Raw genomic sequence first — 22,448 nt, 5'->3', positions numbered from 1 at the left:
TTCTCTCCAGAGATGCTGCCTGTCCCGCTGAGTTACTCCAGCATTTTGTGTCTGTCTTCAGAAAGAGTTAAAGTTAGACTGAACTACACCTATGTCGAGTGGAGCTACTTATAAGGAGATATAAGGAGATTTTACAGGGACAGACAATGGATGATAAAGAGAAATAACATGTACCTAAAACGATCAGAAAGTCCCCAGAAAGGAATCGACCCAGAATTGTTACTTTAATAAATATAGATTGCATTTGATGCTGCATTCGATATAATATGACTCCTTTAAATGATTTCATGCCATCTCAAGTACAGACTGGGGAGACTTATTGTTGTAAATACTTACTGGAATGAGAATCCACAATAACTGGGTGGATTGAGAATGTTTGACAGACTGATTTCCAGTGAGACCCGGTAGAACTTAGTGAGGAAAGATGACATTAATTGTGATAAAAGATGAGACAACTAGATTGCTAAATGTGTGCTTGTGATGTGCAGTTACCCAAACATCTGAAATGTTGCTTTAGCGTACACAGAGTCATGGTCTTGTGAGATCAATAGCGAAAGGCCTGGATAGAGTGGATGTGGAGAGGATGTTTCCACTAGTGGGAGAGTCTAGGACTAGAGGCCACAGCCTCAGAATAAAGGGAGATGGGAGATTACAAAGGAGATGAGAAGGAATTTCTTCAGGAAGAGGGTGGTGAATCTGAGGAACTCATTGCCACAGAAGGCTGTGGAGGCCGTCAGTGGGTGTTTCTAAGGCAGAGATTGACAAATTCTTGATTAGTACGGGTGTCAGGGGTTATGGGGAGAAGGCAGGAGAATGGAGTAGAGAGGGAGAGATAGATCAGCCATGATTGAATAGCAGAGTAGACTTGATGGGCTGAAAGGCCTAATTCTGCTCCAATAACATGGACTTATCAAAGGTTTGTACTGAGAGATCAGACTTGTTATCTGTGAGCTTTTCCCATTGGGATTGGATTCATTGGGATTGGTTTGGGTCCTGGTATCGTTATGTTATGGAGCTGTCCAGCATGGAAACAGGCCATTCTGTACTGATCCTGAATCCTGTCAGAAGGGGTGTTCTTGTAGAGGTGTATAAAACCATGAGAGAAATAGATCGGGTAGACGCACAGAGTCTCTTCCCCAGAGCAGGGGAATCAAGGACCAGAGGACGTAGGTTTAAGGTGAAGGGGAAAAGATTTAATAGGAATCTGAACAATAACTTTCTCACACAATGGGTGGTGGGTGTATGGAACAAGCTGAGGCAGGCACTATCCTAATGTTTAAGAAACAGTTAGACGGATATTGTACATGGATAGGACAGGTTTGGAGGAATATGGCAGGCGGGTGGGACTAGTGTAGCTGGAACATGTTGGCCTGTGTGGGCAAGTTGGGCCGAAGGGCCTGTTTCCACACTGTATCACTCTATATGTATTTGTTTTCAGCACACTACATTCCTGTACTTGTATTTCACAAAATGCTGGAGTCAGCGGAAAGACAATACATGATTACAATCGAGCCATTTACAGTGTGCAGATACATTGAGGAGGCGCTGTGAACTGTTTGCGTGCTACTGTATGTCTCATTTTTTTTTCCCCATTGGAACCTAATCAGATGTACAGCACTTTGGTCAACGTGGGTTGTTTTTAAATGTGCTATACAAATAAAATTGACTTGACTTGACTTGACATGAAAAGGGAATAACGTTTAGTGCGAGGTAAAGCCAGCAAAGTCTGATCAAGGATAATCCGAGGGTCACCAAAGAGGTGGATAGTAGTTCAGCACTGCTCTCTGGTTGTGGTAGGATGGTTCAGCTACCTGATAACAGCTGGGAAGAAACTGTCACAGCTTGTGAATGAAGCAACAGGCTATAAGGTATGACATTGGTTGCAATATTGTTTTTAATTTTGTGACTAAATTTACATAATTTTTCCTGAATATCAAAATTTTTAATATGCTACAGACCGTATAACAAGACAACCTGTATTCATTCAGTGCTTGACGTTTCAATGTACATATATATATATCACATATCACAATACAGAGGGGCCAATTCTTGAAAGCACCACAGGGATTTAGCACCAAGATACTGCCGGGGAACATTCCAGAGGTTGGGCGGGATAGAGGGTGATCCGATTGGAAGTCTTTCCTTCCCATCTTCCTGTCTCTCGCGATCGGTTTGGGCGTCAGGGGTTACGGGGAGAAGGCAGGAGAATGGGGTTAGGAGGGAGAGATAGATCAGCCCCGATTGAATGGTGGAATAGACCTGATGGGCCGAAGGGCCTAATTCTGCTCCTATCGCTCATGAAGTGGGCAGGGCTCTGCACATGGCGAGTGTCTGGGGAGGAACGGTATGGATTCTAGTTCCGAAGATGGACGCAAAAGGGCTGGAGTAACTCAGCGGGTCAGGCAGCATCTCTGGAGAAGAAGGAATGGGTGACCTTTTGGGCCGAGACCCTTCTTCAGACTGAGAGTCGGGGGAAAGGGGAAGATGAGATATAGACGATACTTTGCACAAATGAATGGAAGATGTGCAATAAGCAACGATAATCAGGGATAGTCCCAAAGGGATTGGAACAGACTCCTTCACCCCAAGTGTGTGAAGGAGAGATATTGGAGGTCCTTCCTTCCTGCTGCAGTCAGACTGCACAACCAGCACTGCTCCCAGCACACCAGTAAATGAAGATAATCACCGGTATTTTATTTTTTTAATGAATGCTTATTTCTTTTTGCTATCCACTTTGCTGCTGTAAACCCTGCAAATTTCCCCGTTGTGGGATGAATAAAGTACTTATTATTATTACTCAACTCTCCTACCAGGGTGGCGGGCAACCCAACTATGAATGGGCATCGTTGCCAAGGTTGGCCTTGCCCTTGTCCCAACAGTGTTCTCAAAAGTGTGGATCGAGCACTGCTCCTACACCAAAACTCTCCTAAGTCCATTGCTACTGAGGATGTCTCTGTTCTTCTAACCAGGTAGGCCAAACTCAGCACAGTCTCTTAGTGCTGGAACTCCAATCCAAGATGGTGGGATGAACAGCCAGCACTAGATATTGTCCTTAACCCGCCAACGAAGGTTCGTTCATTCCTCCTTATTTTGAGTTGCAAAACCCGAATCACCCGTAAATACACCTCGGCTCTCCCCCTTGAAGTCCGAGCATTCCTGGCTCCAGTGCATGCTTCGTATATCGACCTGTTTTTGTTTAGCTTGGCCCTTTGAAACGGTTGCAATGTACGGGTCTGGGCGGGTTTAATTCAGCAGAATCAATATATGAATATTCTGAACTTACCGATACAAAATAAAAATTTGCCAGCACCCTCCCTATAAGTGAGCTAACTATATTGATAGACAGTACGGAAGAAATATCCAGAGGTAATTCCTGCTTATCATCCCTCCTCCCCTATAAGATAACCAAAGCACGTGGGTTAAACACTTTACCGAATGTATCTTGCAGCATGCAACAGGTTACAGAACGGCAATGGATATATTGGCGGTTTATATACAGTAGCATTCAGGGAGAAGATGAAATCCCCCTTAAACTTGGGTTCATGAAACTCAGAGATCAGCAGCCCAACAATGTTAACGAGCGTCTAAGCAACTGTTTGGATTTATGCAGCACAGAGTTGAAGAGCCTTCCCTCCCACCCATCCTGTCCCCAAGCCACCTTTTGGAGGTGGACGAGAATGTTGAAAGAGAGGAGAGAGGTTTAGAGAGAGAATGCCAGTACAGACACAAAATGCTGGGGTAAAGTCCTACCTCTCCCCCATTGCTCAGGCCCTCGAGTCCTGGCAACGTCCTTGCCCTTCTCCAGATAGAGATTTTATACTGTCGCTAATGCATCCTGTGGATGGAAGGTCAAGGAGGGAACCGCAGGTGCTGGTTGACACCGGAGACAGGCACAAAGTGCTGGAGTAACTCAGCGGGACAGGCAGCATCTCTGGAGAGAAGGAATGGGCGACGTTTCAGGTGGAGACCCTTCTTCAGACGCCAGGGTTATCTCACGACAAGGTTGTCAGCGGGTGGGATAAGGGGAGCTGGGAAAATGGGAAATGCACGTGTCCAGGCTCCAGAGAAGGGCTGGAGCGTGTGGACATAAGGAACTGCAGATGCTGGATTCTGTGCTGGTGTGTCAGCAGGAGGACAAGGATAGGCGACGTTTCGTGTCGGGACTGGCATCAGACTGAAGAATGGTCCTGACCCGAAACGTCACCTATCCATGTCCTCCAGAGATGCTGCCTGACCCGCTGAGTTACTCCAGCACTCTGCGGTCTACGAAGGACTAGAGGGAGTTGCAGGCATAAGCAAGGGCAGAGCTACAAAGTCCATAGCTCCCTGCAAGTCACAACGCAAGAGGCTAGGATGGTATAGAAGGCATATGGCATGCGTGGGCATCATTGGCTGGGGCATCGAGTATAAAAGTCGGTGAGCTAAATTCCATCTACTACCCATTCCTGAGAAGGCTGGTCTCATGCATTTTTCCCACTTGCTGTCTCTCTATACACCATTATCAGCAGGCTTGTCACAAGCTATCCGTCCCACTGTTGTGGTATTCACTCCCTAAACCTTTGCTCAAACTAGAAAGAGACCCAGCTCAAGAGACTGGGCTCCATTTGAAAGCGTGACCGAGACCTGTATCTTGCACGAACACACTCATATTGACACAAAACGCTGGGGTAACTCAGCGGGACAGATATCGTCAGTGTAAACACAAAACGCTGGGGTAACTCAGCGGGACAGATATCATCAGTGTAAACACAAAACGCTGGGGTAACTCAGCGGGACAGATATCATCAGTGTAAACACAAAACGCTGGAGTAACTCAGCGGGACAGGCAGCATCTTTGGAGAGAAGAAATGGTTGACGTTTCAAGTCAAGACCCTTCTTCAGACTGGCTAGGGATAAGGGAAATGAGAGATACAGACGATGATGTGGAGAGATAAAGAACAATGAATGAAAGATATGTAAAAAAGTAACGATGATAAAGGAAACAGGCCATTGTTAGCTGTTGGGTGAAAACGAGAAGCTGGTGTGACTTGGATGGGGGAGGGAATGCCAGGGTTACTTGAAGTCAGAGAAATCAATGTTCATACCACTGGTCTGCAAGCTGCCCAAGCGAAAACCAGCATCTGCAGTTCCTTCCTGCGCACTCTATATAAGTTAGTACTTCAATATATATTAAATTGCAAAGAGTCGGTCAATGGGTAAACCAATCTAGAGCAGAAAGCCAAGCTTATTTTCTCTCTCTCTTTCTCTCTCTCTCTTTAGCTCAGGGGTTAGTTGACAGTAGTCGATGAAGCATTATTACCACCTCGGGCTATCCCCAAGGTAGGCCGCTGTTGGAGAACTATCGGAAAAGTAATCAAGACCTACTAACAAAAAGCTTCCAGGCAGCCAATATTTTGATAGCCCAAAGCCACCGACCTGAAATGTCAATGCAAATTTTCAGCTCCGACCCAGGCGTTAATAGATCTCATCCATTTTTAAAACAAAATTATTTATGTACACAAAGGCATCTTAAACCGAAATAAATTATGCCAATATTCAATTCAAGAAGCATCTAAGAAATAACACAACTCCATAAATTATCTTTGCAACAACACAAAAAAAAAAAATACAGTCAAGCAATACAGTTTAATACAGTTTTTGGTATATAGTGAGTAGCACCATTTAGGATCTGTTCCGCATTTGATGTGAGAAAAAAATCACCTTGTCACAGTCAGACCAAGAGGATTTGGAAGAAAAGATCCACACAATTGCTTCACATTGGCCTGCTTTTCCAAAAAGTCAAAGATAGCTTTTCTACAAAAGATTGATTTCCCAAGTTAGTACCTCAATATATATTAAATTGCAAAGCTCTGATTCCTCAGAAGAGAGACAGGGAGCAAATGGATTGGAAATATCTTCCCCTTTAAGAAGACCTTTCGGGATTGAACACCAGTATTGGCCTGGGTCTACTCACAGGTGGTTGCTGATGAGTTTTTGTGTTTTCTCTGGAGTTTTGAAAGTGGTATTGCGATTCTCTACATTCAGTGTTGCTGGTTTGGAGATTGAAAAGACATTTCCTCCCCCTCTCCCTCCAACGTCAGAGGAGGATGTTCTTTGGTTTTTGCTAGATCTAGTCCTTGGATATGGGGAGAAAGCAGGAACGGGGCACTGATTTTGGATGATCAGCCATGATCATATTGAATGGCGGTGCTGGCTCAAAGGGCCAAATGACCTATTCCTGCACCTATTTTCTATACAAATCCTTGACGGGTCGTTGGGTCAGTGACAGGCTTTAGCTTAGAGGTACAGGGTAGAAATAGGTTCCTCGGCCCACTGAGTCTGCGCCGGCCAGCGATCACCTGTTCACACTGGTTCCATTCCACACACGGGGGACAATTTGCAGAAGCCAATTAACCTGGAAACCTGGTCGATTTGGGGAATGTGGGAGGAAACCGGAGCACCAGGAGAAAACCCACCTGGTCACAGGGAGAACTAACAAACCCGGGTGCTGTCTGTGTGGACTTTGCACCCTCTCCCTGTAACCGTGTGGGTTTTCTCCGGGTTCTCCGGTTACCCCCCACATCCCAAAGCCTTGCGGGTTTGTACATTAAATCAGCCTCTGTAAATCGTCTCTTGTGCGCGGGGACTGGATGAGTAAATGTTCTAACCCCGAATTAGTGTGAACGGGTGATCAATACGGACTCGGGGGCCCTGTTTCCCTGCAGTATCTCTGAACTAAACCAAAGTAAAAGAACTGGGAAAGAGATCAAATAAAGGCAGACGCAAGAGACAGCAGCAGAGGCTGGAATCCTGAGCGAAAGACAAAGTGCTGGAGGAACTCAATGGGTCAGGCAGCATCTGTGGAGGGGATGGACAGGCGCCATTTTGGGTCGGGTCGCTTCTTGAGACTGATCACAAATAATTGTCTTGAGGTGGAAACCATAATCTTGTTGGGGAGGAGCGATACGAATCTTGGAAGGCCGAATAACCTACTCCTTCTACGTTTCTTTTGTGTTCTTAAATAAGTGCTGGTTCTGCATCTCCACGAAGAAATAAATATTCAGTCCTCGTCTCCACACTACAGAGACGATGTGACTGCCCTGGGTACGGAAGATTCAACAAGACCACCGCAGCTGGTAAAACTATAGCCGAGGGGAAAGAAAGTAAGGGTTGAATTCTTTGGAACAGCCTGGTTGGAGAGGAGGTATCACAGTTCATGATTACGAGGGGTAGAAAGAGTGGCAGGAAATGGTGCACTTTCCTCAGCAGAACACTCGATAAATGTGATATAAAGGTTCAGAAGGGAGTAGATGACCATATTTTTCGAGAGGATGGAGGAGGTCTGGATCTTACTGAAAGGTTGGTGGGGGCAGAATCTCTGCATCCTATTTAGCCCCCCCCATCCCGGTCTAGTTTTAGCTTAGAGATACAGTGCGGAAACAGGCCCTTCGGCCCATCGAGTCCGTGCCCACCGGCGATCCCCGCACGCAAACACTACCCTACACACACTTAGGACAATTTACGTTTTTACCAAGCCAATTACCAATGACCAAACCTGCACGTCTTTGGAGTGCCGGGAGGAAGGGACCAGGGTCTCCGGCGCGGTAAGGCAGCAACTCTGCCGCTGCGCCACCGTGACCGCCCATGGTCTACAGATCGAGCACCGGATGGCGAATTAGGCTGACATTTTGCCCCTTCAGTTTCACGGGGAATGACAAGAGCCTGGCCCAAAGTCCGGGCCAGAAGCATTTCTTTTATTGAAGGACAATTTGGGCGTCACGGTGGCGCAGCGATAGAGTTGCTGCCTCACAGCGCCAGAGACCCGGGTTCGATCCCGACTACGGGCGCCGTCCGCACGGAGTTTGTACCTTCTCCCAGTGACCTGCGTGGGTTTTCTCCGAGATCTTCCGTTTCCTCCCACACTCAAAGACCTGCAGGTTTGTAGGTTAATAGGCTTGGGTAAAAATTGTAGATTGTCCCTCGTGTGTGTGTGTGTAGGATAGTGTTAGTGTGCGAGGATCGTTGGTCGTCGGGGACTCGGTGGGCCAAAGGGCCAGTTTGCGCGCTGTATCTCTGAACTAAACTAGACAACAAATTTAGATGGGCTTTCCAAAAATGCAATAGCTTTTGCAAATGATGGGAGAATTTTTCTTCCGGATTTTTTGATGGGATTTGAAGTCATATCTCTGATTCAATAAACCGCACTTGGCGATACCTCTCAAGTACCATAATCAAACCTACTGCTGTTCCTAACAAGATACAAACAACTCTTGAGATGGGGCCAATTCAAAGTAAATGGTTTGATATATATTTTGCTTTATCCTTTCTAATACCAAGGCGGCAGTGGAAAGCTGTGCGTAGCTCTGTATCCCACTGACTGCTGCTTAGCATTTCATAGATAAGTGTCATACAGTGTGGAAACAGACCATTCGGCCCATCTTTCCCACGCCGACAATCACGCCCCATCTACCCTAGTCCCACCTGCCTGCTTTTGGTCCATATCCCTCCAAACCTGTCCTATCCATGTACCTGTCTAAATGTTTCTTAAACGTTGCGATGGTCCCTGCCTCAACTACCTCCTGTGGCAGCTCGTTCCATACACCCACCACCCCCTGTGTGAAAAAGTTACCCCTCGGGTTCCTATTAAAACTTTCCCCCTTCACTTTAAATCTACGTCCCCTGGTTCTCGATTCCCCAACTCCGGGCAAGAGACATTTTGCGTCTATTCCACTCATGGTTTTGCACACCTATATAAGATCACCCCTCATCCTCCTGCGCTCCAGGGAATAGAGTCCCAGGCAGCTCAACCTCTCCCTATAGCTCACACCCTCCATGGTTAGATCTTGCTGGAGCAAGGACACTTTGTGCTGGGAGAATACTTGGTGTTCATGGTGTTCAGGGGTGTGATGGGGTACTTGGAGGAAGCCCCTCTTGTTACGTAGGATTGGGGACCGTTCCAAGTTCATCGATCACTGACTTGGCCTTTTCAACAGGTCATTAGACATTGGCCCCACGAGGGCAGCAGTTACTCGTACACAATAAAAGACCGACCCATCTGCGGCGTGGTTAAATGGAGACACACTGAGAGACTGTGCATTGTGCTTGAAGGAAGGAGAGAGGGAAGAGTTGTTCGCACAGAGCTCGTTCCCCGAGGCTTAGCTGTTGAAGCAGACCGGGCCGACGTCAAAGCCAAACCTCTGCTGGTGATCGCCAAAATCTGCCACCGCCACGTCTTTGATCGGGAGGTCGACGACTCGCGGAGAGTCGATCTGGAGTATCGTGTGGTCCGTACCTTTCCTCAGCTGCATGGGGGTGGGGGGGGGGTTGGGTGGGGGGTGGGGGGGGGGGGGGGGGGGAAGGAGCAGGAAGGAAGACAGGAAGATGTCAAAGCCAAAACATCCATTCGCTTCAGTTCCAGTTTGAAGATACGACACGGTAGATTTTTTTTTAGATTTAGATTTAGAGATACAGTGCGGAAACAGGCCCTTCGGCCCACCGGGTCCGCGCCGCCCAGCGATCCCCGCACACTAACACTATCCCACACACACTTGGGACAGTTTTTTGTAACATTTGCCCAGCCAATTAACCTACACACCTGCACGTCTTTGGAGTGGGGGAGGAAACCGAAGATCTCGGGATCGAACCTGAGTCTCCGGCGCTGCATTCGCTGTAAGGCGGCAACTCTACCGCTGCGCCACCGTGCCGCCCTTACAGCGCTTGCAGCGCCGGAGACCCGGGTTCCATCCCGACTACGGGCGCCGTCTTTACGGAGTTTGTACCTTCTCCCCGTGACCTGCGTGGGTTTTCTCCGAGTTCTTTCCATTTTCTCCCACGCTCCAAAGACGTACAGGTTAGTAGGTTAATGAGCTTAGGTGTGGTATAGGTGTAAATTGTCCCTAGTGTGCGTAGGATAGTGTTAATGTGCGGGGATCGCTGGGCGGCGCGGACTCGGTAGGCCGCAAGGCCTGTTTCCGCACACTAGCATTATCCTACACACACTAGGGACAATTTACCATTTTATCGAAGCCAATTAACTTACAAACCTGTACGTCTTTGCAGTGTGGGTGGAAACCCAAGATCCCGAAAAAAACCCATGCGGTCACGGGGAGAACGTACAAACTCCGTACAGACGGCGCCCGTAGTCGGGTTCTGGCGCTGCAAGTGCTGAAAGGCAGCAACTCTACCGCTGCGCCACCATACAACCCCTAAGTTGTTGGTAGTACCTGCCACAGCTACCTCGCCTGGCTGTTCGTTCCATGTACTCACCACCCTCTGTGTGAAAACCTTCTCTGCACTCTTTCCAGTGTAACTCTCTGCCCCAGTCTAAGCATGAGATGCCAATTGCAAGCACAGTAAACTAACGACTCATTCTTTGCAGGTACAAAATGCTGGAGTAACTCAGCGGGACAGGCAGCATTTCAGGAGAGAAGGAATGGGTGACGTTGCGGGTCGAGACCCCTCTTCAGACTTTCCCGTTCCTCCTCCCCAGAGATGCTGCCAGTCCCGCTGAGTTACACCCAGCATTTTGCGATTTAAACCAGCATCTGCAGTTCTTTCCGACTCAACTCTGTGTGATCCCATGTGGAAGAAGTGTCCATTACCTGACAGCCATCATAGACGGCACTGATGTACGGTGTGTTGGTGTGTGACATCTCCTCGCCGTTGGCTCCCAGGAACCGCACTGCCTTCTGGTAGCTCTGCCTGCTGATGTCGTACCAGGCGATGGACTGCTGGCAGTTGTAGACGAACCTCTGCCGCGCTGTGGCGCTCAGAAGCCGGAGGAAGGTCATCTGGACCACGTGGACAGGGTTCCCATCCGCATCCGCGTAGGTAAGCTGCAGCAAGAGGAGCCGAGGTTAACATTTCGTTTTTGTTTTGTATCTTTAAGTACAAACTTAAAGCACACGGTATTGGGGGTTCAGTGTTGAGGTGGATAGAGAACTGGCTGGCAGACAGGAAGCAAAGAGTAGGAATAAACGGGTCCTTTTCGGAATGGCAGGCAGTGACTAGTGGGGTACCGCAAGGCTCAGTGCTGGGACCCCAGTTATTTACAATATATATTAATGATTTGGACGAGGGAATTGAATGCAACATCTCCAAGTTTGCGGATGACACGAAGCTGGGTGGCAGTGTTAGCTGCGAGGAGGATGCTAGAGGCTGCAGAGTGACTTGGATAGATTAGGCGAGTGGGCAAATGCATGGCAGATGCAATATAATGTGGATAAATGTGAGGTTATCCACTTTGGCGGCAAGAACAGGAAAGCAGAGTATTACCTGAATGGTGGCCAATTAGGAAAAGGGGAGATGCAACGTGACCTGGGTGTCATGGTGCACCAGTCATTGAAAACAAGCGTGCAGGTGCAGCAGGCAGTGAAGAAAGCGAATGGTATGTTAGCATTCATAGCAAGAGGATTTGAGTATAGGAACAGGGAGGTTCTGCTGCAGTTGTACAGGGCCTTGGTGAGACCACACCTGGAGTATTGTGTGCAGTTTTTGTCTCCTAATCTGAGGAAAGACATTCTAGCCTTAGAGGGAGTACAGAGAAGGTTCACCAGATTGATCCCTGGGATGGCAGGACTTTCATATGAAGAAAGACTGGATAGACTATGCTTATACTCGCTGGAATTTAGAAGTCTGAGGGGGGATCTTATAGAAACATATAAAATTCTTAAGGGGTTGGAGAGGCTAGATGCGGGAAGATTGTTCCCGATGTTGGGGAAGTCCAGAACCAGGGGTCACAGCTTAAGGATAAGGGGGAAGTCTTTTAGGACCGAGATGAGAAAACATTTCTTCACACAGAGAGTGGTGAGTCTGTGGAATTCTCTGCCGCAGAAGGTAGTTGAGGCCAGTTCATTGGCTATATTTCAGAGGGAGTTAGATGTGGCCCTTGTGGCTAAAGGGATCAGGGGGTATGGAGAGAAGGCAGGTACAGGCTACTGAGCTGGATGATCAGCCATGATCATATTGAATGGCCGTGCAGGCTCGAAGGGCCGAATGGCCTACTCCTGCACCTATTTTCTATATTTCTATGTTTCTATCAAAGATAATTTATTCAATTCCGATCACGATACCAAACAAAACCGCGGTAACACATCGTACAAGATGACCAAAGTTATCTCGATGCTAAATTTTCAAACAACTATGTTACAATCATCACAAATGTACCAAATAACTACATTAAGTACAACTATGTCCCCCTCTAACACCACCTGGGCGCGGACGTAACCCCGGGAAAGGGGCAAGCATCTGACACGGGCAAAGCCCATGTTCCCAATGTTGGGGGAGTCCAGAACAAGGGGCCACAGTTTAAGAATAAGGGGTAGGCCATTTAGAACGGAGATGATGAAAAACATTTTCAGTCAGTGAGTTGTGAATCTGTGGAATTCTCTGCCTCAGAAGGCAGTGGAGGCCAATTCTCTGAATGCATTCAAGAGAGAGCTGGATTGAGCTCTTAAGGATAGCGGAGTCAGGGGGTATGGGGAGAAGGCAGGAACGGGGTACTGATTGAGAATGATCAGCCATGGTCACATTGAATGGCGGTGCTGGATCGAAGGGCCGAATGGCCTCCTCCTGCACCTATTGTCTATTGTCTAAGCCCTCCTCCGCCTGGCGCCGAGACCGCGGATGGCCGGCTTGGCCAGGCCCAGGAGAAACCCAACCAGGACATCTTCGGCAAGGTTAACATCTCACCCGGTACATCACCGTGACGTGGATAAAGTGCTTCGTCACTTAGTGTGGTTTCAGTTTAGATATACAGCGCCGAAACAGGCCCTTCGGCCCACTGACCAGCGGTCACCAATCTCCTACACGCACTGGCAACAATTGACAATCTTCACCGAAACCAATTAACCTACAAACCCTTACGTCTTTGGAATGTGGGAGGAAACCGGAGCACCCGGAAAAAACCCACGCATTTCACGGGGAGAACGTACAAGCTCCGTACAGACAGCGCCCGTAGTCAGGATCGAACCCGGGTCTCTGGCGCTGTGAGGCATCAGCTGTACCACTGCGCCACCGTGCCGCCACTATGTTTTACACAGATTCAATTGCGGCACTGTGTCACAGCAGCTGCCTCACAGCGCCACAGGCCCAGGTTCCATCCTGACCTCGGGCACCGTCTGTGTGGAGTTTGCACGTTCTCCCTGTAACAGCATGGCCGTTTCCTTCGGGTGCTCTGGTACCCTCCCACATCTCACAGGCGTGTGTGTGGGATTCCCAGGTTAATTGCCCTCTGTAAATCGCTCCTAGTGTGTGGGGAGTGGATGATAAAATGTGATAGAACGGGTGATTGATGGTCGGCGTGGACTCGGTAGGCCGAAGGGTCTTTTTCCATGCTCTATCGCTAAACTTTCAACTGTCTTAAAACAATGAAGTTTCCCTGAAACGTCACCCATTCCTTCTCTCCAGAGATGCTGCCTGTCCCGCTGAGTTACTCCAGCTTTTTGTGTCTATCTTCGGTTCAAACCAGCATCTGCTGTTCCTTCCTCCAAGGGGTAACGAAGGGTGGGTGGAGATCAGAGAGTCGTGCTACTTGGATTGATCTTCAGAGAGGCAACAGCAGACTCAACAGCGCACAGCCTTCCCACTGTGGTGAGCCTATACTATGACCCATCTACGCTATGACCCATCTACGCTATGACCCATCTATGCCGTGACCCATCTACGCCGTGACCCATCTACGCCGTGACCCATCTACGCCGTGACCCATCTACGCCGTGGCCCATCTACGCCGTGGCCCATCTACGCCATGACCCATCTACGCCATGACCCATCTACGCCATGACCCATCTACGCCATGACCCATCTACGCCATGACCCATCTACGCCATGATCCATCTACGCAATGACCCATCTACGCTATGATCCATCTACGCAATGACCCATCTACGCTATGACCCATCTACGCTATGATCCATCTACGCTATGATCCATCTACGCTATGATCCATCTACGCTATGACCCATCTACGCTATGATCCATCTACGCTATGACCCATCTACGCTATGACCCATCTACGCCATGACCCATCTACGCTGTGACCCATTTACGCTGTGACCCATCTACGCTATGACCCATCTACGCTGTGACCCATCTACGCTGTGACCCATCTACGCTGTGACCCATCTACGCTATGACCCATCTACGCTGTGACCCATTTACGCTGTGACCCATCTACGCTATGACCCATCTACGCTATGACCCATCTACGCTATGATCCATCTACGCTATGATCCATCTACGCTATGATCAATCTTCTGAACCTTGCACTGTTCTCTTGCTCAGAGTAGAGGAATCGACGACCAGAGGACATAGGTTCAAGGTGAAGGGGAAAAGATTTAATAGGAATCTGAGGGGTAACTTTTTCACACAAAGGGTGGTGGGTGTACGGAACAAGCTGCCAGAGGAGGTAGTTGAGACTGAGACTATCTCAACGTTTACAAAACAGTTGGACAGGTACATGGATAGGACAAGTTTGGAGGGATATGGACCAAGCGCAGGCAGGTGGGACTAGTGTAGCTGGGACATGTTGGCCAGTGTGAGCAAGATGGGTCTGTTTCCACACTGTATGACTCTTCAGAGCATCTCACCTGCTTGCCCCGTTTGAATTTGCTGTACCAAGTCCCCGGTTTGTCACGTTGCCAAGAGGAAAGTTTAACCTGCAAGAGAGGGAAAGCAAAGATGAATGATGCCTCTCATAATTTGATACACATCTATCAGGTCCCTCCTTCACCTTCAGCGTTAAGAACCGGAGGAACGGGGGTGGCACGGTGGTGCAGCGGTAGAGTTGCTGCCTTACAGGGAATGCAGCGCCGGAGACCCGGGTTCGATCCTGACTACGGGCGCTGCCCGTACGGAGTTTGCACGTTCTCCCCGTGACCTGCGTGGGTATTCTCTGACATTTTTGGTTTCCACACACACTCCAAAGACATGTGAATTGGCTTGGTATAATGTAAAATTGTCCCTAGTGCGTGTAGGATAGTGTGTGCGCGGTGATCGCTGGTCGGCACGGACTCGGTGGGCCGAAGGGCCTGTTTCCGCGTTGCATCTCTAAACTAAGAACCTCACATTCCGCTTGGGTCGCTTACAACCCAACTGTATGAACGGTCTCCAATTTTAGGAACTAACCGACAATACCGCCCCTCTCCTCCCTTTTCTTCACCCTCTCTTCCCTTTTCTTCACCCTCTTTTCCCCTTTTCTCCACCCTCTCCTCCCTTTTCTTCACCCTCTCTTCCCCTTTTCTTCACCCTCTCTTCCCCTTTTCTTCACCCTCTCTTCCCCTTTTCTTCACCCTCTCTTCCCTTTTCTTCACCCTCTCTTCCCTTTTCTTCACCCTCTCTTCCCTTTTCTTCGCCCTCTCTTCCCTTTTTCTTCGCCCTCTCCTCCCTTTTCTTCACCCTCTTCCCCTTTTCTTCACCCTCTCTTCCCCTTTTCTTCACCCTCTCTTCCCCTTTTCTTCACCCTCTCCTCCCTTTTCTTCACCCTCTCCTCCCTTTTCTTCACCCTCTCTTCCCCTTTTCTTCACCCTCTCTTCCCCTTTTCTTCACCCTCTCCTCCCTTTTCTTCACCCTCTCTTCCCCTTTTCTTCGCCCTCTCCTCCCTTTTCTTCACCCTCTCCTCCCTTTTCTTCACCCTCTCTTCCCCTTTTCTTCACCCTCTCTTCCCCTTTTCTTCACCCTCTCCTCCCTTTTCTTCACCCTCTCCTCCCTTTTCTTCACCCTCTCTTCCCCTTTTCTTCACCCTCTCCTCCCTTTTCTTCACCCTCTCCTCCCTTTTCTTCACCCTCTCTTCCCCTTTTCTTCACCCTCTCTTCCCCTTTTCTTCACCCTCTCCTCCCTTTTCTTCACCCTCTCCTCCCTTTTCTTCACCCTCTCTTCCCCTTTTCTTCACCCTCTCCTCCCTTTTCTTCACCCTCTCTTCCCCTTTTCTTCACCCTCTCTTCCCCTTTTCTTCACCCTCTCCTCCCTTTTCTTCACCCTCTCTTCCCCATTTCTTCACCCTCTCCTCCCTTTTCTTCGCCCTCTCTTCCCTTTTCTTCACCCTCTCCTCCCTTTTCTTCACCCTCTCCTCCCTTTTCTTCACCCTCTCCTCCCTTTTCTTCACCCTCTCTTCCCTTTTCTTCGCCCTCTCTTCCCTTTTCTTCACCCTCTCTTCCCCTTTTCTTCGCCCTCTCTTCCCTTTTCTTCACCCTCTCCTCCCTTTTCTTCATCCTCTCCTCCCTTTTCTTCACCCTCTCTTCCCCTTTTCTTCACCCTCTCTTCCCCTTTTCTTCACCCTCTCTTCCCCTTTTCTTCACCCTCTCCTCCCTTTTCTTCACCCTCTCTTCCCCTTATCTTCACCCTCTCTTCCCCTTTTCTTCACCCTCTCCTCCCTTTTCTTCACCCTCTCTTCCCCTTTTCTTCACCCTCTCCTCCCTTTTCTTCACCCTCTCTTCCCCTTTTCTTCACCCTCTCTTCCCCTTTTCTTCACCCTCTCCTCCCTTTTCTTCACCCTCTCTTCCCTTTTCTTCGCCCTCTCTTCCCTTTTCTTCACCCTCTCTTCCCCTTTTCTTCACCCTCTCCTCCCTTTTCTTCACCCTCTCTTCCCCTTTTCTTCACCCTCTCCTCCCTTTTCTTCACCCTCTCTTCCCCTTTTCTTCACCCTCTCTTCCCCTTTTCTTCACCCTCTCCTCCCTTTTCTTCACCCTCTCTTCCCTTTTCTTCGCCCTCTCTTCCCCTTTTCTTCGCCCTCTCTTCCCTTTTCTTCGCCCTCTCCTCCCTTTTCTTCATCCTCTCCTCCCTTTTCTTCACCCTCTCCTCCCTTTTCTTCACCCTCTCTTCCCCTTTTCTTCACCCTCTCCTCCCTTTTCTTCACCCTCTCCTCCCTTTTCTTCACCCTCTCCTCCCTTTACTTCACCCTCTGTTCCCCTTTTCTTCACCCTCTCTTCCCCATTTCTTCACCCTCTCTTCCCTTTTCTTCACCCTCTCCTCCCTTTTCTTCACCCTCTCTTCCCCTTTTCTTTACCCTCTCCTCCCTTTTCTTCACCCTCTCCTCCCTTTTCTTCACCCTCTCTTCCCCTTTTCTTCACCCTCTCTTCCCCTTTTCTTCACCCTCTCTTCCCCTTTTCTTCGCCCTCTCCTCCCTTTTCTTCGCCCTCCTACCCTTTCTTCACCCTCTCCTCCCTTTTCTTCACCTTCGAGCTGTAGCTCCTCCTCCGGCTTCACATTTCGTGCATCTTCTCTTCTTATCTCACAGCATTTTGTCTCATTTTCATCTCTGGTCTTTGTCCACCAATCTGCCAATTAATACCCCCATCATCTGTATCCACCTATCACTCGCATGGATTTATCCGGCCCCCATCTTCTCTTCCAGCTATTTTCCCCGCATATCACTCAGTCCGAAGAAAGGTCCTGACCCGAAATGTCGCCTCTCTTTGTTCTCCAGAGATGCTGCTTGACCTGCCGAGTTACTCCAGCACTCTGTGTCCTTTTGCTCCACCCAAGCAAAGACCAGTTGACCCGTGCTTGGCCCGTGCCCCTCTAGACTGTTCTTGTCCTTTTTGAGAAACGAGGAACTGCAGATACTGGTTTGCAGAAAAAAAGATGCAAAGCGCTGGAGTAACTCAGTGGGACAAGCAGCATCACTGGAGGACACGGACGGGTGATGTTTTGGGTCGGGACCCTTCATCTACACCGCCCTCCAGAGATGCTTCCTGACCTGCCAAGTTACTCCGTGTCCTGTGTCTTTGTGTCTTTGTGTCTTTGTGTCTTTTTTTTTTGCAAACCGGCATCTGCGGTTCCTTGTGTAAGAAAATAACTGTAGATGCTGGTACAAATCGAAGGTATTTATTCACAAAATGCTGGAGTAACTCAGCAGGTCAGGCAGCATCTCAGGAGAGAAGGAATGGGTGACGTCTCTCCTGAGATGCTGCCTGACCTGCTGAGTTTCTCCAGCATTTTGTGTATAAATGCTGTTCCTTGTGTCTACATTTAATATGTAGACATTTGTAGACATTAAACTCCTAAGACGTACAGGTTTGTAGGTTAATTGTCTTGGTGTAAGCGTAAATTGTCCCCACTGTGTGTGGGATAATGTTAGTGTGTGGGGATCGCTGGTCGGCGCGGACTCGGTGGGCCGAAGGCTGTATCTCTAAACTAAACTAAACCAAATGGCGCACAAAACCAGGAGGCTTTGCCACAATTGCTCCGCCCCCTCCTTCTCACAGATGACCTACCCCCTTGGTCTTCTTGTCAGGGTCGATGCAGGTTTCTCCCCCCGCCGTAAAGTTACAGAAGACCTTGAAGGAATCCTTGGCGCACCCTTGGTTCGGATCGATCCAGTAATCACCTGGAAGTACAAGGGTGGTCAAGTTAGCATTTCAGTTCAACGCTGCCTTATTTCTCACAGGTGCAACTGCACAGTGAAATCCTTTCTGCCCACATAGCACATACGGGCGCTGTAATTATTGGCGCCATTAGTCAAAGTCCAAAGTCCGTTCAGCCCGCATGCTCGATGAACTGGAGCAGTTCCCGCGAACCCAGGTCCCTCCCCTCTCCTCGCCCGGCCATCTTTGTGTCTCAGGAGCGCCTCCTGCAGCTGAACTTAAAGGCGCTGGAGGCATTACCCCAGTTCACCCTCTGACCTCAGCCCAACCTTTCTAACAGCATGGGCTGCCTTACAGCGCCAGAGACCCGGGTTCTATCCTGACTACGGGCGCCGTCTGTACGGAGTTTGTACGTTCTCCCCGTGACCTGCGTGGGTTTTCTCCGAGATCTCCGGTTTCCTCCCACACTCCAAAGACGTACAGGTTTGTAGGTTAATTGGCTTGGTACAAATGTAAAAATTGTCCCCAGTGTAGGATAGTGTTAATGTGCGGGTCCGTGTGACACGAAGGGCCTGTTTCCGCGATGTATCTCTAAACTGAACTACATAAACGTCAGAAGGTTTCACAAAATGCTGGAGTAACTCAGCGGGTCAGGCAGCATCTCTGGAGAGAAAGAATGGGTGACGTTTCGGGTCGAGACCCTTCCTCAAACTGATTTCGGGAGGGGCGGGACAAAGAAAGGATATAGGTGGAGACAGGTAGACAGTGGGAGAACTGGGAAGGGGGAGGGGAAGAGAAGGACAGAGGAACTATCTAAAGTTGGAGAAGTCAATGTTCATACCACTGGGCTGCAAGCTGCCCAGGCGAAATATGAGGTGCTGTTCCCCCAATTTCCGGTAGGCCTCACTATGGCACTGGAGGAGGCCCATGACAGAAAGGTCAGACTGGGAATGGGAGGGGGAGTTGAAGTGCTCAGCCACCGGGAGATCAGGTTGGTTAAGGCGGACTGGCCTTGTGATACCTTCGATTTGTACCCAGCATCTGCAGTTATTTTCCTACATAAACGACTGTATGAGTTGCCAGGTAAGAGAGAGATATTCATTGGGGATGCAGTCAGGAGAGTGTTGAACCTGCCAAGGCTACAACTCCACACTTGTGAATACAATTGACCTTGCCGACCCAGTGTTTTGCTGTACATGAAACAAAGTCCAGAAAGCTTTGTCAGCGTAAGGCCAAACACAAATTGGAGGAACAGCACCTCATATTTCGCTTGGGCAGCTTGCAGCCCAGCGGTATGAATATTGACTTCTCCAACTTCAGTTAACCCTTGCTTGCCGTCTCTCTCTCCGTCCCTCCCCTTCCTAGTTCTCCGACTAGTTTCTCTGTCATCCTGATTAATTTGACTCTTTGTATGCCTCAGCCAGCAATGAACCATTCTACATCTCCTTGATCGTCGTCCGCTTTGATCTGTCCTTTTCACACCTTCCCCTTCTGTCTGTATCTCTAGTCTCCCTCTCCCCTGACTCTCGGCCTGAAGAAGGGTCTTGACCCGAAACGTCAGCCATTCCTTCTCTCCCGAGATGCTGCCTGACCCGCTGAGCAGTGATGGAAATGGGTTTTAGGAACTAGGGGTACTCTAAGATCCGTGAGGCTGAGGTTGGGGAGGAAAGGTGGGGGGGGGGGGGGGGGGGGGATTTTTTTGATGTGCGAGCATACCCATGTAATAGTACAAGAATGCAGAACTACCTGCCAGTGGGCCGGGCATTACTACAACAAAGGCCCCTGTGATCGTAAGACAATGTCACCCCATTGCCTTTGGGAAAGAGATTGAGAAAGGGCAGGGGAAGAGAAAAAGACATTCTGGCCTTCCATCACAGTGAGGAGGTGACTGGAGGAGACTCACTGTGATGGATGTTTCTTTTGTTTGGTGTTGGTTTATGATTGTATGTGTTATTGCATATTTTCATTGCTTATTTTTATTGGTCTTATTGTTGAACTGCGGGTAATTTTCCATTTCACCGCACATTTATGTGTATGTGACAAATAAATTGGCTATTGACTATTGACTATTATTGGAAAGAGGTTAATTGAGAGAAGATAGACACTAAAATGCTGGAGTAACTCAGCGGGACCGGCAGCATCTCTGGAGAGAAGGGGTGGGACGAGACCCTTCTTCAGACCATCAGACCGAAACGTCGCCCATTCCTTCTCTCCAGAGATGCCGCCTGTCCTCCTGAGTTACTCCAGCATTTTGTGAATAAATACCTTCGATTTGTACCAGCATCTGCAGTTATTTTCTTACACGAGAAAGGGAAAGAGGTTAATTGAGAGAAGATAGACACTAAAATGCTGGAGTAACTCAGCGGGACCGGCAGCATCTCTGGAGAGAAGGGATGGGACGAGACCCTTCTTCAGACCATCAGACCGAAACGTCACCTATTCCTTCTCTCCAGAGATGCTGCCTGTCCCGCTGAGTTACTCCAGCATTTTGTGTCTACCTTCGGTTTAAAGCAGCATCTGCAGCTCTTTCCTTCACGGTTTGGTTGAGGGAATTGGAGCTGTGAGACTGTCGGGCGCGGTGTGGCGGTGTGCGGTGGAGTTGTGGTTAGGTGGTTAGTTGAGGGAGATGGAGCTGTGAGAATGTCGGGCGCGGTGTGGCGGTGGAGTTGCGCGGCGGCTGCGGGCCTCACGTACCGTCTTTGAGGTGGGGGTGGCAGAGCAGCAGCTCCTTGCAGGTGCGGCCCGGGCTGGTCGCCGAGCCCACGGGCCGCCGCAGCTGCTCCACCTCGTCCTTCAGCGAGGACAGGGCGCCGAAGATCTCCTCCATGCCGTCGGAGTAGTCGAGGAACTTCTCCCCGTTGTCGTCGGCCTGCTCCGCCTCGGCGTGCCTGCGTGCCTTCCTCTTGTACAGGGGCAGCGGCTGGATCACCTCGGCCGGTGGGCCCTGGACGGAACAGAGAGAGACCCGAGACCGCGTCAGCTCAGAGATGCGCGCACATTGAGCAAACACATCGCACAGGACTATACACCGATCAGCCAAACCATTATGCCCTGGTGAGCCAAAACATTATGACCACCTGCCTAATATAGACAATAGACAATAGGTGCAGGAGTAGGCCATTCAGCCCTTCGAGCCAGCACCACCATTCAATGTGATCATATATTCTGTTGGTCCTCCGTGTGCAGCCCCATACGCAGCAGGGTGCGATGCACTGTGTATTGTGACACATTCCTCCCGTTACCACCATTAACATTTTCTGTGACTTGTGCCACAGTCGACCTTCTGTCGGTTCGGACCAGACAGGATAGCCTTCGTTGCCCTCGCGCATCGATGAGCCTTGGGCGCCCAACACCCTGTCTGTCGCCGGTTTGTGGTTTGTCCCTCCTCGGACCACTGTCGGTAGGTACTCACCACTGCTGACTGGGAGCACCCCACAAGCCTTGCCGTTTCAGAGATGCTCTGACCCAGTCGTCTGGCCATAACAATGTGGCCCTTGTCAAAGTCACTCAGGTCTTCACTCCTGCCCACTTCTCCTGCATCCAACACATCAACCTCAAGAACTGACTGTTCACTTGCTGCCTAATATATCCCACCCCTTGACAGGTGCCATTGTAACAAGATAATCAATGTTATTCACTTCGCCTGTCAGTGGTCATAATGTTTTGGCTGATCGGTGTAAATGCAAGGAGAATTTAGCTATAGATTATACTGGGACCACTGGGGTGGCGCAGTGGTAGAGTTGCTGCCTTACAGCGCCAGAGACCCGGGTTCCATCCCAAGTAGGGGTGCTGTCTGTACGGAGCTGTACGTTCTCCTCGTGACCTGCGTGGGTTTTCTCTGAGATCGTCCCACACTTCAAAGGCGTACAGGTTTGTAGGTTAATTGGCTTTGGTATAAGTGTAAAATTGTCCCTAGTGTGTGTAGGACAGTGTTAATGTGTTGGGATCGCTGGGCGGCGTGAACTTGGTGGGCTGAAAGGCCTGTATCTGATGTGTATCTCTAAACTAAACTGAAGTACAAACATGGCGCAAGGCACAGTGGTAAAGTTGCTGCCTTATACAGCTGGTGACCCTGGCTCGATCCGAATCTTAAGAGATACAGCGTGGAAACAGGCCCCTCGGCCCACCGGGTACACGCCAACCAGCGACCCCAGCACATTAACACTA

At 49.4% G+C, this 22,448-nt stretch overlaps 1 protein-coding gene across 1 annotated transcript in view; it reads right to left on the bottom strand.

The window, feature by feature from the left end:
* Nucleotides 1–1,913: 1,913 nt before the first annotated feature.
* Nucleotides 1,914–22,448, bottom strand: part of LOC144610587 (uncharacterized) — a 225,265-nt gene continuing 204,730 nt past the window's right edge. Inside the window, 5 exon segments of the mRNA XM_078429396.1 lie at nucleotides 1,914–9,281; nucleotides 10,581–10,814; nucleotides 14,568–14,636; nucleotides 18,192–18,304; nucleotides 20,976–21,225. Coding sequence (XP_078285522.1) covers nucleotides 9,135–9,281; nucleotides 10,581–10,814; nucleotides 14,568–14,636; nucleotides 18,192–18,304; nucleotides 20,976–21,225 — 813 coding nt within the window. The 3' untranslated portion in view covers nucleotides 1,914–9,134.

The sequence above is a fragment of the Rhinoraja longicauda genome, chromosome 37 (assembly GCF_053455715.1).
Source record: "Rhinoraja longicauda isolate Sanriku21f chromosome 37, sRhiLon1.1, whole genome shotgun sequence".
Classification (NCBI taxonomy): domain Eukaryota; kingdom Metazoa; phylum Chordata; class Chondrichthyes; order Rajiformes; family Arhynchobatidae; genus Rhinoraja; species Rhinoraja longicauda.
Note: the sequence above shows the minus strand (reverse complement) of the source record. Positions and strands in the feature narration are given on the sequence as shown.